General features: G+C 39.9%; 1 protein-coding gene across 1 annotated transcript in view; it reads right to left on the reverse strand.

Moving 5' to 3' along the window:
- Window positions 1–294: 294 nt before the first annotated feature.
- The window catches only part of CD53 (CD53 molecule), a 32,292-nt gene continuing 14,601 nt past the window's right edge, over window positions 295–17,985 (reverse strand). The window contains exons 2-8 of the mRNA XM_029229398.1: window positions 14,747–14,826; window positions 13,666–13,854; window positions 11,514–11,588; window positions 10,844–10,939; window positions 3,131–3,211; window positions 2,011–2,094; window positions 295–1,152 (exon numbers count right to left, since the gene is read on the reverse strand). Of these exons, the coding sequence (XP_029085231.1) occupies window positions 1,081–1,152; window positions 2,011–2,094; window positions 3,131–3,211; window positions 10,844–10,939; window positions 11,514–11,588; window positions 13,666–13,854; window positions 14,747–14,809 (660 nt within the window). The 5' untranslated portion in view covers window positions 14,810–14,826 and the 3' untranslated portion in view covers window positions 295–1,080. The remainder of the gene's footprint in view (window positions 1,153–2,010; window positions 2,095–3,130; window positions 3,212–10,843; window positions 10,940–11,513; window positions 11,589–13,665; window positions 13,855–14,746; window positions 14,827–17,985) is intronic.

The raw sequence follows: 17,985 nt of genomic DNA on the forward strand, positions 1-17,985 counted from the left end.
GCCATATGAGAACTTGGAAGTGTATCCTCTTCTATTTGAGACTTGAGATGACTGCAGCTGACATCTTGATTGTAGTCATGTGAGCGATCACGAGCCATAATCACCCAATAAAGCCGCTCCCAGATTCATGATCAACAAAAACTGTCAGATAATAAATGTTCATTGTTCTCAGCAACAAGTTTTGGAGTAATTCATTATGCAGCAGTAGATAACTAATATCCCTAACTTGCTGGCAGGGCAATTAGGTTGAGTCATGGAAATTATATTTGAGACAAAGGAATGAGAATGTAGTGATTGACAGAGCATAAGCTATTTTATTTATTGAAGAATTAAAATAGTACATTAACAAAACCTTATCTGAAAGAGAAATAACACCAGAACTCTTTTGAATGTAATTATTACCTAAACAACCAGAAATACCTATCCTGCTGAATTCCTTCATAGTTATGTAAATCAAAGGCTAAGAGATTGTCTGAAATCACGGTGTGAGTCATTGGATAGTTTATTTTGGAAAGACTTAGATGAATCAATAAGACCCTTTAATAAAGAAATTGAAATGAAACCTAACATTTGGAGAAAGGGTACTCTGTCATTCCTGTAGCCAAGGCCCCCAGTCAAAAGGAAACAGAGGATTGTGACAATGATCCAGTGAATCTGGACCCAGAGCTCCCTTAAGCTTATTTCTTGGTTGACTTTGGAGAGTGGACTGGGCATGATTTAGAGACCAGAGACTTGTTTGACAATGGGAAGATGCAAAAACTCAAGCTGCAGACCCATCCTTTGATCTTGAGCCATTAGTACCACAGGTTCTCTTGGACTTTCATGTCTGACAAATGCTCAGTTATTAATGAGTGACAAGGCTGCTGCCATGAATGATAAAGGATTGTCTTGCTATCTGAGATGGGAAGTGCCTGACCAACACCCTCTTCTCTGGTTGTATGAGACAGGGACTCAACAGGGAAGAGGTGGGAGGGGGACACAGACACCAGTTCAGGAGGTGGTCATTTAGAGCTTCATGTTACAAGTGGTTTTGGATTTCCAGTGATGAAACAAGTCTTTCCCGCACAAGGCAGCCACAGGTCATAATCCTAGGACCTGGCTGGTTTTGTCAATCTGGCAGTTCAACGTCAGTGCAAAGGACATCCCCAATACCTGAGGAAACAGTTGGGAAAGTGTGAGGTCTTTACAGGTGGAAACATCTCACCCACAGTCCCTGGGATCAGTCTCAGAGAAAAAGAAATTGTCCATCACACTGAGACTACCCTTCCTACTCTCACTTCTAATTCTTTCTCAGGAGTTTTCTCCTTTAGCTTTAGAATGGCAGTGGGGAGACAAGTGGGGGTAATGATGGCAAGACAGTAGAGTATAAAGTGTTGGGACATCTTTTGTCTCCTTAATAAATCACAGAAGTCCTGCTGCTGGTATAATCAAGCTCTGCACAGGTCAATACTTTGTGCAGTGAGTGATCTCTACCCTTGCCTTAGGCCTCCTTGGTTTTCAAGTAGAGAAAAATCATTTCTCTCTGAGATTCCTGATTAGGTCTTAGCTAATCTGTGATATACTCAAGAAACTTGGGTATAAAAATGGTAGAAATATCACATAATAAAAAAACCCAAAAAACTATCACCCGTTCACCCCTGACTTGTCAAACTAAGCAGAGAAGCAATGAGGAAATTGATTACAGTTTTCATCACCAACTCCTGCTTAGCACACAAGGCCGATTTTTCAAGCGGAATGCTTTATTCATCACAGGCTTTTCCAGACCAGCTCTGTGAGGGACCAAAGTAAGGTTCTGCTTGGTGGCTTTTAATTTGACAATGAAACACTCATTTCTCTTAGGGATAAATTGACCAGATAGATCTTACAGCATATTTTCTATATGCCTTAAACTGGTAATAACATCATTTTCTACTTTACTGGGGGAGCTCATATTTTTGTACCTGGTACCATTCTAAAAATTACATGACATCTCATTTAATCCTCAAAGTAATCCTCCGGTTAAGCTCTTACCTGGATCACACATACACAGATAGTGATGATTCCGATATACAGGAAATTGGAGTGAAACCACAGTTTTGCTTTTACATAGCAACCCTAGAAAAAATTACAAGTACAAATGACGCTACTATATTACTCAACTTTATCAGGAGGCTTATTTGGGAAGATAGTTTGTATTTTGCCTTATGCCAAGAGACTTAGGCCAGGCATTATATTTTTATTATTTTTATATGGATGAAGAAATGGGCATAAAATAGAAAATATTAAACTAGAGACTTTTCTGGTATTATTATCATTACAGTGTCATCTAAAGTAGAAGTCTTAGATCTTTACACACTGAGTTAAACTAGATCCTAAGAGGCAGGTCAACAACATATGTCTTTGTGTTTTTTGAATATTCATTAGTGTCTTGGGATTGACAAATGGGAATATAGGCTATGCAATCCTAGGACTGGTTGCATTTCAGCTTCTGCTTCAAAAGCCAGTAAACATAATAGGCCTGCCAAGCTGCAGGGCAGTTGCTGGTTGGTAGGTGTCCCAGTCTTTCTTCACAGACCCTCCCAAATTCCAGAGATTTCCAAACAACCTCAAGTGAGTAACAGGACCTTAGGGACTTAGTCTATTTGAAAGTTGATTTGGGCTTCTTCTCTGGGTCTAGTCAGAAGTTCTGTCAACTCTCTCTTCCCCAACTCCTCACTCCTTCACTTATGATACATTCTGCTAAAGGGTTGGATGCTGCCATCTCCAAGGAAGGAGACCAGGGAAACAGGTAGAGAGAAGCTTTTCTGCTTCAACCTTACAATTTCACCTTCAACCATAAGAAGACCTAATTCTTGCTCAAGAAAAATCTAGACATAGTCTTCTGCCACTATCACATAAATTTTCTCCTCTAATGTAATACTTTAGAGTAGCAAGATTCTTCATGGCATCTCTAATCTAGATGAACTTATTCTTTTTCTTGTTTGTTTTTCTTATTTGTCTAGTTATATGAGTTGTTTCCCTGGTCTCTCTTTTGTTTAAGGTTTCCTGTTTCTGGCTGGGAGGACTAGGTCCTGTATGACTGGAGTTTCTAAGGTAATTAAAAATTTAACCACAGTGGCCAATAGCAGAAAAGTTTCTAAAAATAAATTACCTTAACTTGTGGGTCTGAGGGGCAAGATGCTGGTGCGCTGCCCATCCAATCACTCGTGCCATTTACACCACAACATTGCAGCTGAAAGCCAAACCCCAAACAAGTGATGGTTAGTAATATAACAGAAAGAAAACCATGGGCCTTGGAGAAATGGTAGGCTCTTCAGATCTGACTCTGTAGCAGAAAATCCAGAATTGGCCTGACTAGTATGGCTCCTTAGAACTAAGTACTTTCAAACCTGTGATACCATTTCCTTCACACAAAACTTCTTGAAGTAGAGAGGGCATATTTAATTTATTCACATTTACAAATAAAAAATTAGGCACACAGGAGACTTTATAATGGAGGGATCAGGCTGACCACACCTAGACCCACTGTATGGCTGTTAGCATAGCTGATGCTATTTTGGGCCCTTACAGTTTCTCCTATCATACCGCTGACCCTACCCAGGGTACGGTAAATCACTTCTATGTCATAAAGAGCTTTGTAATTAATAGATATTGTGGCCTCTATGCTCTGTTAGTCCCCAAACAATGATGATAACATTTGCTGATGTACTCCCAGTGCCCACAAGGCTAGTTACCATTCATTCTGACTTAGGAATGTATGTCCTGTTTCCAAGCATCTACCTCCATACCCTAAGTTAACTATAAAATTGTCCCAATGGCTCCTTGGCAGTGTGGAGTGTAGCTGCGAATGCTTCCTGATCGTTGTCCTCCAGATCCTAATACTACCCTGTGAGTAAGTTACCCTATAATAAACTGACCCAGTGATTATATGGAGCTGCCTGCCTTGTTTTTTGGTCTCAAGATGCCTACTCAGTTCACTGGGCACTTTTCGTTCCCTCCATCCTTGGACAATTGGCAAGCCAGGCAGGAGACTGAAAATAATACAGGAATGGGTGAAGGGGCCAAACAGGGAAAACTTGTTGTCTGTGGGGGAAATCCCAGGCTGGCCAGCCATTTCCATGTGGGGTGATCTGGTTATATTTATGGAACACTTCAGGTTGGTGCAAGAGTAGAGGGATACCCTGAAAACACCAAAGGGCATACTAGATGTATTAACTGAAGAGGTAGCAAAGCGAAAGTGGGGTGAAAAAAAAGTGAGCAAGCTATTGCAGCTGTTGCATGGCCTCTGTTATGTACTCTAAATATTAGCACAGAAAAGGAATTACAGTTCACCTGGGAACTAGAGAAGACTAAAGAGGCGCTGGCACTAGAGGGGACTGTCTGGATGGCATCTCCTGCAACTTAGGACATTATGTCAAAGAAAATACAACAAGAGGAAGAACATATTGAAGTGATGGAATGTAAGATGGTTAATCTTGACTTAGGGATGCACGTCCTGTTTCCAAGTATCTACCCCCATACCCTAGGTTACCTATAAGACCATCTCAATGGCCCCTTGGCAGTGTGGAATGCATCTGCAAATGCCTCCAAATTATCTGCCCACTCCCAATCCCACTCTGTAAGTTACCCTGTAATAAGCTGATCCATTGATTATATGGAGCTGCATGCCTCGCTTTTTGGTCTCAAGATGCCTTCTCAGTTTGTTGGGCAGTTTTTGTTCCCTCTGTCCTCTGACACTCACCAACAAGTCTTAAGATCACAAAAAGTAGGACAATCAGATATTCTGTGCCTGCTTATGTGATGCTGTAGGAAATATCTATGTTAGTCTCACCACAAATGGAACCTTTATCAAGCCTCCAGATTCACAAGTATGGGAGACAGAGACTCCCTGATGCTAAAATCCTTTGAGAAGCAAATAGCCAAATCCAGAAATTGGGGAATTCTATAGGAAAAACAACCTAATTTCTTTCCACAAGTAAATAGCATGAACACAGAGAGATACTGTCATAAATTAAAAGAGATTTAGAGACATATTATCCAAATATAATATGTGGACCTTGTTTGGATCTTGGTTGGAAGAAACCAATTAAAAATAATATTTTTTGATAAATGATTATAGACATTTATTAATGATATTAAAGAATTATTGTAAAATTTTAGGTGTATTAAATAGACCTTATTTTACAAGAAGATTAAGCAACACACTTCTAAATAACACACGATCAGAGAAGAAATCTCAAGAGAAATTTAAAAATATTGGAAAATGTATACAAAAATGAAAACACATGTGAAAACACAACTTATAAAAATATATGGGATGCAGCAAAAGCAGTGCTTAGAGGGAAATTGATACACTGAATAAAAATATTAGAAAAGAAGAAAGATCAAAAAATCAATAATCTCAGTGTATATCTTAGAAAACTAGAAAAAGAGCAAATTAAGTTCAAAGTAAGAAGAAAAATAAATGAGAATTAAAGCAGAAATCAATGAAATTGAAAATAGGAAATCAATAGAGAAAATCATCAAAATTAAAAGGTGGCCTGGAGAGATTGATCAAGATGGTGGAGTATGAGGACGGGAAGCTCACCTCCCCCTATGAACACATCAAAAATACATCTACATGTGGAAAAATTCTCACTGAGGGCTTCCCTGGTGGCGCAGTGGTTGAGAGTTCACCTGCTGATGCAGGGGACATGGGTTCGTGCCCCGGTCCCGGAAGATCCCACATGCCACAGAGCGGCTGGCCCGTGAGCCATGGCTGCTGAGCCTGCGTGTCCGGAGCCTGTGCTCCGCAAGGGAAGAGGCCACAACAGTGAGAGGCGTGCATACCGCAAAAAAAAAAAAAAAAAAATCTCACTGAAAACTAACTAAAAACTGGCTGAAGGAATCCTGTACAACCAAGGCTGAAAAAAAATACACATATAATTGGGTAGGAAGGGGAAAAATGTGATTAGGTCAGGACCTGTGCCCCTGGGAGGGAACTCAGAGTAAAAGGGAGAATGCATGGGTGGGATACCGATGCTGGGGAGTGAGTGGTGAGAATCCCAAATTTGGAGCCCCAGTCGTGGGTTCCTATGCTTGGGAGAAAAGGTACCTTGTCTGACTGGAGTACTGGTTGGATCAACAGGAGGGCCGTGGAAGCCTGGACTCCACTCGTGAGGAGCGCATGCATGCTGGCTTGCCTCCAAGACAGGGTGGAGAGATGTTTGCTTTAACAGCTGCCAGATTTCTTGCAACCACCTACTCACATGCCCTAACCCAAGCCAAGCAAATGCTCTGGCCCCATGTCACAGTGCAGCACTTGATCTGGGGTGACCATGACCAAGGAGAAGATGGAAACCATGGAACTCAGAGGTGACCCAGTATCGGGGCGGAGCCTGGGTGGAGCAGCAGCTGCCATTGTTGGTGTTTACTCAAGCAGTGCATCAGAAACATCCTAGATCTCTGATGGAGGCTGTTCCACCACCTTCCCCCCGTCCGCCATACACTGAGAGTTCATGCGGGCCCCACCTGCCCTGAGGTGTGGCTCCACAACAGGGCAGGGGAAGCAGAGGCTGGGGGCAGTGATTGGCTGTGAGGGACAAGGGGATTTGCACCCAAGGCTGCTTCTGAGCAGAATGAGGGAAACAATTGCAGGTGTCTGTGAAGCAGCACATCAAAGACAGCTCAGATGTCTGTCTTCAGCTGACATGAGCCAAGAGCCCACAGGGGTCCCACTTGCTTCAGCACTTCCTCTTTCTGGGTCAAGGGCCCCAGTGCAGGCAGAGGGGAAAACACACACTTAAAGGGAACAGAGCCAGTTCAGGTCTGACTCTTAGGGCTTTGGCTCCAGCAACTTGGATTAGACCCTGCCACTGATAGGGCAGTGATGATCACTGAGCAGAGGGGAAGTTCCACCTTACATCTGGGTCTAGATCTAGTCCTTCCATCTCTAGCCCCACTCACCACCAAGGTGATAGCTGTCAGCACACACTAAGGAAAGATGTGACTTGCATCCACATCAAATCCAGCTCCCACCAAAGGCTTTGGGCATGCATAGTCTATACAGGGACACTCCCACATAACAATACCCCTTCAAGACTGCAATAGGTAACTCTTTCACCTAGATTAATAGAGGCAGAGAAAGTTAAGCAAAATGAAAAGGCAGAGCACCTGCTCTCAATTGAAAGAGCAAAAGAAAACCTCTGAATAAATAAATAATGCAATAGAAATAATTTACAGATAAAGAATTCAAAATATTGGTAATAAAAATGTTAACTGAATTAGGGAAAATAAGAGATGTACACAGTGAAAACTTTAGAGGGGAACACAAAAATATAAAAAAGAAAGAAAGAAAGAGTATACGGAGTGGGAAGGAAGACATAAAACTGTTTTTGTTCACAGGTGATATGATCATCTATGAAGAGAATCTGAAAGAATTGACATAAAAAAATCCTGGGACTAACAAGCAATTATAACAAGGTTGCAGAATATAAAGTTAATATACAAAAGTCAATTGATTTCCTATATTACAACAATGAATAAGTGGAATTTGAAATTAAAAACACAATACCATTTACACTAGCATCCCCCAAAATGAAATACTTAGGTATTCAATATAAATCTAACAAAATATGTACAAGATCTGTATGAGGAAAAAACTCATAAAACCCTGATGAACAAAATCGAAGAAGAACCAAGTAAGTGGGGAGATATGCCATGTTCGTGGATAGGAAGACTCAATGTTAAGGTATCAGTTCTTCCCAACTTGATCTATAGATTCAGTGCTACCCCAATCAAAATCCCAGCCAGTTATTTTATGAATATGAACCAACTGATTCTAAAGTTTATATAGAGAGGCAAAAGACTGAGAATAGTCAATACAATATTGAAGAACATGAACAAAGTTGGAGGACTGATGCTACCCAGCTTCAAGGCTTACTATAAAGCTACAGTAATCAAGACAGTACGGTATTGGTGAAAGAATAGACAAATAGATTTAGAGAGCCCAGAAACAGGCCTGCAAAAATGTAGTCAAATGATCTTTGACAAAGGAGCAAAGGTGATACAATGGAAAAAAGATAGTCTGTTTAACAAATGGTGCTGGAACAACTGGATATTCACATGCAAAAAAAAAAAAAAGAAAGAAAGAAAGAAAGAAAGAAAATATCTAGACTGAGACCTTACACCCTTCACAAAAATTAACTCCAAATAGATCATAGACCTAAAAGTAAAACACAAAACTATAAAAATCTTAGAAGATAATACAGGAGAAAACCTACATGACCTTGATTATGAAGATATATTTTTAGAAGAAACACCAAAGGTATGACCCATGAAAGAAATAATTGATAAGCTGGACTCAGTTAAAATTAAAAACTTATATTCTGCAAAAGACAATATCAGGAGAATTAGAAGACAAGCCACAGACTGGGAGAAAATATTTGCAAAAGACACATCTGATAAAGGATTTTTGCCTAAATATTTAAAAAAAAAAACCTCTTAAAACTCAACAATAAGAAAACAACCAACCTGATTAAAAAATGAACCAATGACCTTAACAGACACCTCACCACAGAAGATATACAGATGGCAAATAAACATATGAAAATCCGCATTATACGTCATCAAGGAAATGAAAATTAAAACAATGAGCTACCAGTACACACCTATGAAGGTGGTCAAAATCTGGAACACTGACACTAAATACTCATGAGATGTGGAGCAACAGGAACACCCATACATTGCTGGTGGGAATGAGAAATGGTACAGATGCTTTGGAAGACCATTTGGAGGCTTTTTACAAATTATACATACTTTCACCAAATGAACCAGCAATCATGTTCCTCAGTATTTATCCAAAGGAGTTGAAAAGTTATGTCCACAGAAAAAAAACTGCTCATGGATGATTATAGCAGCTTTATTCATAATTGCCAAAACTTGGAAGCAACCAAGATGTCCTTCAATAGGTGAATAAATAAGTAAACTGTGGTATATCCAGAAAATGGAATATTAACATTAAAAGTAAATGAGCTATCAAGCCATGAAAAGACATGGAGGGATCTTAAAAGTATATTAGTAAGTGGAAGAAGCCAGCTTGAAATGATTATATACAGTATGACTTCAACTATACGACATTCTGGAAAAGGCAAAACTATGGAGACAATAAAAAGATCAGTGGTTGCCAAGGATGAGGGTAGGAGGAGGTATAAATAGGCAGAGCACAGAGGATTTTTAGGGCAGGGAAACTACTCTGTATGATATTATAATGATGCACATATGTCATTATAAGTTTGTTCAAATGCATAGAATGTGCAACACCAAGAGTGAACCCTAATGTTAACTATGGACTTTGGATGATAATTATGTGTCAATGTAGGCTCATCCTTCATCTAAAAAAATGTACCATTCTAGTGAGTGATGTTGATAATGGGGGAGGCTATGCATTTGTGGGAGTATATGAGAAATCTCTGTACCTCCCTCTCAGTTCTGTTGTAAACCTAAGACTGCTCTAAAAATATAAAGTGTTTGGGGCTCCCCTGGTGGATCGGTGGTTGAGAGTCCGCCTGCCGATGCAGGGGACGCGGGTTCGTGTCCCAGTCCAGGAATATCCCACATGCCGCGGAGCGGCTGGGCCCATGAGCCATGGCCGCTGAGTCTGCGCGTCCGGAGCCTGTGCTCCGCAGTGGGAGAGGCCGCAGCGGTGAGAGGCCCACGTACCACAAACAAAAATAATAATAATAAACAAATAAATAAAGTGTTTGTTAAAAAGGAAGTTATTATCTTTATATTTAATTTTAAATGATATAATATCTATTATTTGCTTTAATAAATACTAACAAAAAAAGTATAGAGGGTTAGCTAAAACAATATTGGCAAAATGTTGACTATTGAAGCTGGGTGATATGTACCCAGAGATACATTTTTCTATTATTCTCTTTTCTTTTGTATAAGTTTAGAAATTCTATAATAAGAAGGCTTCTAAACAGGATTTAAAAAAAAAAAAAAAAAGAAAGAAAAAGAAAGAATTGGGGATCCAGAAAGGTTAAGTGACTTTTCCAAGACTACCCAATCCTGGTCTCTGGGCTTTAATTCCTGTGCTATTTCTTTTTCTTTTTTTTTTGCGGCACGCGGGCCTTTCACTGTTGTGGCCTCTCCCGTTGCGGAGCACAGGCTCCGGACGCGCAGGCTCAGCGGCCATGGCTCACGGGCCCAGCCGCTCTGCAACATGTGGGATCTTTCCAGACTGGGGCACGAACCCGTGTCCCCTGCATCGGCAGGCGGACTCTCAACCACTGCGCCACCAGGGGAGCCCTGTGCTATTTCTTTTACTCCACACTAAGCAGGCATAGCAGGGCCACAGGCGGCTCCATGTGGTCATAATGGTATTGTCTGAGACACAAGCTGTGCCAGTGTCATGCTGGCCCCCGACCCCAACACACCAAGGCAGGAGTTAATATGTATGTTTGTTGGTGGGTTAGGGTATGAGGAATGGGGTGCTGGTGAGCTAGATAACAAGAATGATTTGGGCTACTCAGGACTTCAAAAGAGATTTCTTGCATTAAACAATTTCTGTTTTCAGAAAAATTTTGGAAAATACATAAACGAATCCAGTATAACATGTCTGGGTCTTTCTTACATCTCAGTAGGGCTTAAAAAATGAGCCCGAGTGGATGAAGGGTAAAAGAGAATGTAGACAACTTTGTACCAATCAAGCTGATTCCTGTGCTCTCCTGTTTGTGATAGCCAAACATTATTCTTAACCTAGGAGCTGTGGACCTTAGATTCTGAAACTTTCATGAAAGGAAGACCCGTCTAGTCCCCAGGGACTGAGGTTGGAAAATTATGTCTGGGCTGAGCTGAGGAGAATTCCACTTGTACTCACAAATGACTGGATGGAGTCCCATGCCGCCTTGGTGCTGTTGTCTGAGTAATATTGCTGGATGCTGTCAGTCAGACCCTCAGCCACATAGTCATTCAGCTGGGTGGGGCACATTCCAGCAGAGAAGACATTGTAAAAAGCAAGTGAGTTCAAGGAACAAGGAATTTCTAATGTAGGCTAATAAAATGGTTCCATCTGCTCCTCCCTTCCAAATGGTCTCCTCAGAACTAGGAAGTGAGGGGAGGGAGCTTATATATAGGAAGAAATGCTGAGGATGAGATGGCATTGAAGGAAGAAGTACACAGTGGTCTCTTGTCCTTCCAGAACTCTGGTTTTACAAAGGAGGAAAACGGACAATCAAAGCATGAGTTCTCTTAGGCACTGAGACAGATATTCTGTACTGCCAAACACATGGAGAAAAGTAAATAGGTAAATAGGAGGAAGATAAACTTGCTTTTTTACCGTTCTTCCTATTCATCCTTCAAAACACCACTCAAATGCAATCTCCTTCATGATTTTTTTTCTCTCCCCAATTGCAATTAATCCCTCTTTCCTTCGTCCTTCTACTTTGATTCTAACTCTATTATAGGACTTATTTTGTGCCAATTTCTTCTCCACTGCACACTACCCACTCTTAGCAATACAACAATGAGTCTGATTCTCTATAACGTACCTTCTGTTCATACACGAAGAGCAGGATGGCCAAGGTCACCTCAGCAAGGAGGATAATCAGCAGCAGGACAAAGAACTGGGGCAAAGAAGAGAGATGCTCACAGCACTGATCCTCATTCCTCCCCCACCTCTACTCCACCCTGGGAGCATCCAGGCATGTCTCTGCACATGTGCAGGAGGTTCTGCTCCTGCCTGTTTGAGCCTTCATAAGCTTTCTCTTGTTTTGTGAGGAATATTTGTTCTTTTCCTACAACTATATTCTAAGACTCTAGAGGGCAGATCAGCTGTCTTTTAACTTTGTTCTCTTCTTCCCATTGTGCTTCTACCCATTGTGCCCACTGAGCTCCATGTGCATAATGAATAGGCAACACCATTTGTTGAATCAATGAAGAAGTTTTAGCATCAGCCTATTGAAACAACTGAGCAAAAACTAGTAAACTGAACCATGTGTCTTTAGAATTTGGGGCCTGGTCCTTTCTGCAAGCAAAGGGCTATTTTAGGGTGGAGGAAGGTAATGGTAGAGGTTGAGAGGAGCCCTGTACAGATGGGGAGAAAAGGCGCTCTAATCATGATCTTAACTCATATTTATCTCCAACTCTAGGTGCTTATGCCAATCACAATTAACAGAAAACACATTTTCACTTATTCACTTTCCTTCATTTTTTACCCCAACACAAATTTTGACTACTTAAAACCTTTTTCCCAAGTCTATAATCTTCCATCTTTTGCCACTAGTCTGGGAACTATCTGAGAACAAGGACTTTCTTATTCTATCCCCCTTTTTTTTTTCTTTTTTAATTAATTAATTTATTTTTGGCTGTGTTGGGTCTTCGTTGCTGTGCGCCGGCTTCTCATTGCGGTGGCTTCTCTTGTTGCAGAGCATGGGCTCTAGGCACATGGGCTTCAGTAGTCGTGGTTCACAGGGCTCTACAGTGCAGGCTCCGTAGTTGTGGCACATGGGCTTAGTTGCTCTGCGACATGTGGGACCTTCCTGGAGCAGGGCTCGAAGCCATGTCGCCTGCATTGGCAGGTGGATTCTTAACCACTGTGTCACCAGGGAAGCCCTCTTATTCTATCTCTTGACTCCAGTTTAACAGTCCACCCATAATGGAAAGAAGATTAACCACATGACTTGAGGAAAAAGAAAGGTGACTGGGAACCCATATTTATGGATAGAGTGGCACTGTTATACCGAGCTCTGTTCTGAGCACACCAGAGGAATGAAGAGCTCTTCCTCCATAGATCTTAGAGGAAAAACCTAAGTCTAAAGGTGTTCCTTAGGATAGGTAACTGACAGGGAGCAAGTGAAAAGCTCTAGCATCTCTCATGTTAGACCTCAACAGCTGCAGCCTAGGCCTTCACCCATTTGGGTCACTCAAACTATGGTGTATCTAGTGCAGATATCAGATAGGTAAGCATCCTCTGCCATTTTAGGAGGGTTACAGCACTCAGAAGAATCTAGAGACTATATTTTCCATCAGTTAGTGACTCTGAGTCAGATCCTGGAAATATATACTAATGTGAGGAGGATTTAGGCAGATGGATGACAGTTGATTTCAACCAGATATAAATAAGAAATGGGGGGAGATAAATTGGGAAATTGGGATTGACATAGAAACCCTACTATATATAAAATAGATAGCTAATAAGAACCTGCTGTATAGCACAGGGAACTCTACTCAATACTCTGTAATGGCCTACATGGGAAAAGAAGCTAAAAACAAAAAAAGAGTGGATATATGTTTATGTATAATAGATTCACTTTGCTGTACACTGGAAACCAACACAACATTGTTAATCAACTATACTCCAATAAAAATTTTAAAAATAAAATAAATGATGAAATCTATAGGAAAAAGAAAGAAGAAATAAAAGTTATGAAGGCAAATTATTATGATAAGGTCGTCATTAACAGTGTAAAATGGATGTCAAGGAGGATAGCGATGCCCTCTCTTATCTATCCCTAGGACCACAGTCAAGAACAAAATACTACTGGTCTAGACAGAGTGGACTGACCTGAGGTGCCAATTTTATGTTCCTATGATTTCCCTGCACTAATAGGTGAGTTGCCAGAAAATATCTTGCTTGTGGCTTAAGCCAAGGCATCATGTCGCCCCACTTAGGGCACCACATCAACTGTGAGAGTAACTCACCGACATAAGCAGGCACTTATTCTCCTTGATGGATCCCATGCAGCCCAGGAAGGCAACCACCATGATAATGGAACCCACGATGACAAGCACATTGCCCAGCGTGAGAGAGGGGAGGTTATGGAAGAGCACTCCAAAGTTGTTATGGATCAGGAGGTAGATCCCAAAGCCCAAAATGCAACAGCCACAGAGCTGAAAGGAAGAATCACATAACATTCTGAAATAAAATGTGGTCCTTGAATATCTCCTCATACTCACTTACATGAGATTATAATCACCTTTTTCTATTGGTTCTACACAACAAACTCTTTACCCAGATTTCCCCATGCCCTTAGAAAAAAAGTTATCATCTCCTGTGCTGTCCCACTCATGCCTCATCCTACCCATATCAGATACCAGGGAAAGCTCATTCCTATGGGTAACACAGTATCTTCATGCTTCAGATTCCCACTCTTGCTTCCAGATCTTCATGATTCAGATCCCTACTCCTTGTTCCCTCAACTACTTATATATGGTCTTCCCTTTGGAAACCACAACCATGTAAAGGGAATACCCTGGTTGAGAAGTTCATCTTTCTTGGCAGAAAACTAGAGAAGCCAAACTCTTAAGGATCTTCTCATAGAAACATGAGTACCAACCTATCCTATGTCTGAAATTCAATTGCTTAATCTGGTATAGTGACACCTCGCCAGAAAAGGTGACTTCCTTTTCAATCATCTATTCTTTCCAAGGGGTTAGGTTTGGGCATCGGGGGAGCAAGAAGAAAAGAGCCATTAAATACAGGGAATGTAGAGTCTTAGGTTTCTGACCCATAGATGTCAGCAGTGAGCAGTAATAGCCTAAAGCTCCCAGAGAAACAGTATCCTCTACTGCACTGGTATCTTTCAATTTTGCAGGCTTATATTATGGCAGGATGGAAAGAGGGGAGAAAATTATCATCCCCTTCTTATTAGGCTGTGTATACTGCACCTGACCTGGGCATGTGTGGGTTCCACTCCACACCAGGCTCTTCAGGAGAGGAGAGAGAAGTAGAGTGTAGCTAGGAAGAGGTGAGTTCAACCATGCTCAGAAGAGACAGACTTACCCAGAAGATCAAATTGAAGAAAAACAGGACATACTTCAGCAATTTCAAGCTACTCATGCCCATGCTGAGATATTCTTGCCCTAAAATGTAGAAGGAAAAAAAGAGGACATAAGTGACCTGGCTCTGCAAAGTGGCACCAGAGATCAGAGGACACATATGTCCAGGGTTCAAGGATCTCCAGCATCACCTTGGGTTTGAGCTGTGAATCTTTTCTGGAAAGTTTCCCCAAACTTCTTGCTCTTTTAGTCTCTGAACTGAGGAACCAATTGGTTCATCTTGGACACCATGTTTGTTTCAATTCAGCAAGCTAAAGATGCTTAACATTAAATTAAGCACTCTAGAAGTAAGCAATAGAGCCATTCTTAGAGGAGGCTGAGTCAGTGACACATACCATGTCAGTGCTCAGGGACTGAAGGAAGCCCTGGGATCAGGAATAGGCTGGTCAATCAGCTGTGGAGAAGGTCAGTGACTTGATCCACCAGTTTCTTATATACTCTGAGATGCATATACACTCTACATTTGGTCTATGAACTTCTCCACATGAAAATGTGGGGAACATATCTATGCCTCATTCATCCTTCTACTGAAGAAACATATATGGTGTTTTCTGTTCTAAGTGCTGTGGGAGATATAAACATGACTAAGCAATAGCAACCCTCCAGAAAATGTCAACCTTACAGCAGAGATAACATTGAGCAACAAATATCCAGTGAAGAAACAAAAAGAGATTACAATGAGAGCTTGAAATTTTTAAAAATATAATTTCATTTTTCAGTGAGGACATCAGTATCCACAGTCTGGTCCTCAATTCTAGAGATCCAGATACACAGTTTTGAATTTTCTCTCAGAAGTAATGAGTTTCTGTATAGTGACTCATATTTTAAAACTGCACATAAGACTGATATACAAAGCAATAAAGTCAATTTTTGTTTTTTCTCCCATTAGAACTATGCTTTTTCTAGTGCATAGATTGCTTTTATAATCCATCATACCCTCATTGCAGTGTCAAGATACCCAGAAATCAGATGGTCTTAAGTGATAGTTCATTCAGGCTATAAATAAGCCTGATGAGCTACTTATGTTACATAATAGAGTAATCTTCTCTGTTAAAAAGGTCAAATACTTATATCTATCTCATACCATTTTCCTATTTCTTTATTTTGTCCTTCTCTTTTCCCTTCCTTCTTATCTTGACCTTCAGAATTATTCTTAATTGTTAATAATTACTTTAACCAAGTTAAAATAAAGGTAGATTTTAATTTTATTTGGAAATGCTCAAGAGGTAAAAAAATAAAAGTATAATGATTTATTACATAGGCTTTGAAGTCAAAGTTGAAGTCAAGTTTCACCTACGTCACTGAACAGGTGTGTGAGATTTGTAAACCTACTTAACATTTCCAGTTACAATTTATCCCTGTGTAAAATGAGGTAATACTTATACATTATAGGGTAGAAGTAAAGGTTAAATCATCTTACCAAAGAGACTGATGTATGACCAGTACTCAATAAATGGAACCCATGTTTAGTTAGATGGATTTGAGTATTTCCCAGGCCTCATAGTCAAGAGTTAGCTGCTCAAAAAGACTACACTCATTTGAATGTGTTTATTTGAATGTCACCTCCTTCGTCAATCCAGCTGAAAATCTTTGTATTTCCATGGCAGTTAGTACTGTTCTTTGGGACTTGACATATTCAAGTCTATTTCATTCTATTTCATTACCTGTTATTGCCTGTGCAAAGGGCTATTGTAAGGAATCTCAAAAATTTGGAGATAAGGACTGGTAAATTTTACATCTTAAGAGTTAAATTAATTAAAATTCTAGTTAAACAATAATTTATCTATAGATATATCTTAGTCTGGGAGATATTTGGTCAATGTACAGAGAAAAAAGAACAAAGCTGGGATTATAACCCTCCCAGACTTCACACGTACTATTGCGTTGGCCAAAAAGTTCTTGCGGGCTTTTCTATAAGATTTTATCCATAAGATCAATACAAAGTTACAGTAATCAAAACAACATGGTATCAGCCCCAAAACAGATACATAGATCAATGGAACTGAATAGAGAGCCCAGAAATAAATCTATGCACCTATGATCAATTAATCTATGGCAAAAGAGGCAAGAATACACAATGGAGAAAAGACAGTCTCTTCAAAAAGTTGTGCTGGGAAAACTGGACAGCCACATGTAAAACAGAGAGGTTAGAACATTCTCTCACACCATATACAAAAATAAATGCAAAATGGTTTAAATACCTAAATGTAAGACCAGAAACTATAAAACTCCTAGAGGAGAACATAGGCTGAACACTCTCAACATAAATCATAGCAATATTTTCTTGCATCAGTCTCCTAAGGCAAAAGAAATAAAAGCAAAGATAAACAAATGAGACCTAATTAAAGTTAAAAGTTTTTGCACAGCAAAGGAAACCATCAACAAAATAAAAAAACAACCTATGGGATGGGAGAAAATATTTGCAAATTATGCAACCAACAAGGGGTTAGTATCCAAAATATATAAACAGCTCATACAACTCAATATCAAAAAACCAGATAATCCAATCAAAAACGGGCAGAAGACTTGAACAGACATTTTTCCAAAGAAGACATGCAGATAGATGGCTAACAGGCACATGAAAAGATACTCAGCATCATTAATTATTAGAGAAATGCAAATCAAAACCACAGTGAGGTATCACCTCACATCTGTCAGAATGGCTGTCATCAAAAAGTCTACAAATAACAAATGTTGGTGAGGATGTGGAGAAAAGGGAATCCTTGTACACTGTTGGTGGGAATGTAAATTGGTGCAACCACTAAGGAACTATGGAGTTTCCTCAAAAAACTAAAAATAGAACTACCATATTATCTAGCAGTTCTACTCATGATTATATACTGAGAAAAACCAAAAACTCTAATCCAAAAAGATAATTGCACCCTAAAGTTCATAGCCTATTGGCTATTGAAAATAGCCAAGACATGGAAGCAACCCAAGTGCCTATCAACAGACAATTGAATAAAGAAGATATTGAATTGAATAAAGAAATATATATATATATAATATATATATTAGCCATAAAAAGAATGAAATACTGCCATTTGCAACAATGTGCATGGACCTAGAGAATATTGTGCATAGTTAAATAAGTCAGAGAAAGTCAAATACTATATGATATCGCTTACATGTGGAATCTAAAATATAATAAAAATAAATGAATATGCAGAACAGAAACAGATT

The sequence above is a fragment of the Monodon monoceros genome, unplaced genomic scaffold (assembly GCF_005190385.1).
Source record: "Monodon monoceros isolate NGI ecotype Baffin Bay Population unplaced genomic scaffold, NGI_Narwhal_1 Super_Scaffold_18, whole genome shotgun sequence".
Taxonomy (NCBI): domain Eukaryota; kingdom Metazoa; phylum Chordata; class Mammalia; order Artiodactyla; family Monodontidae; genus Monodon; species Monodon monoceros.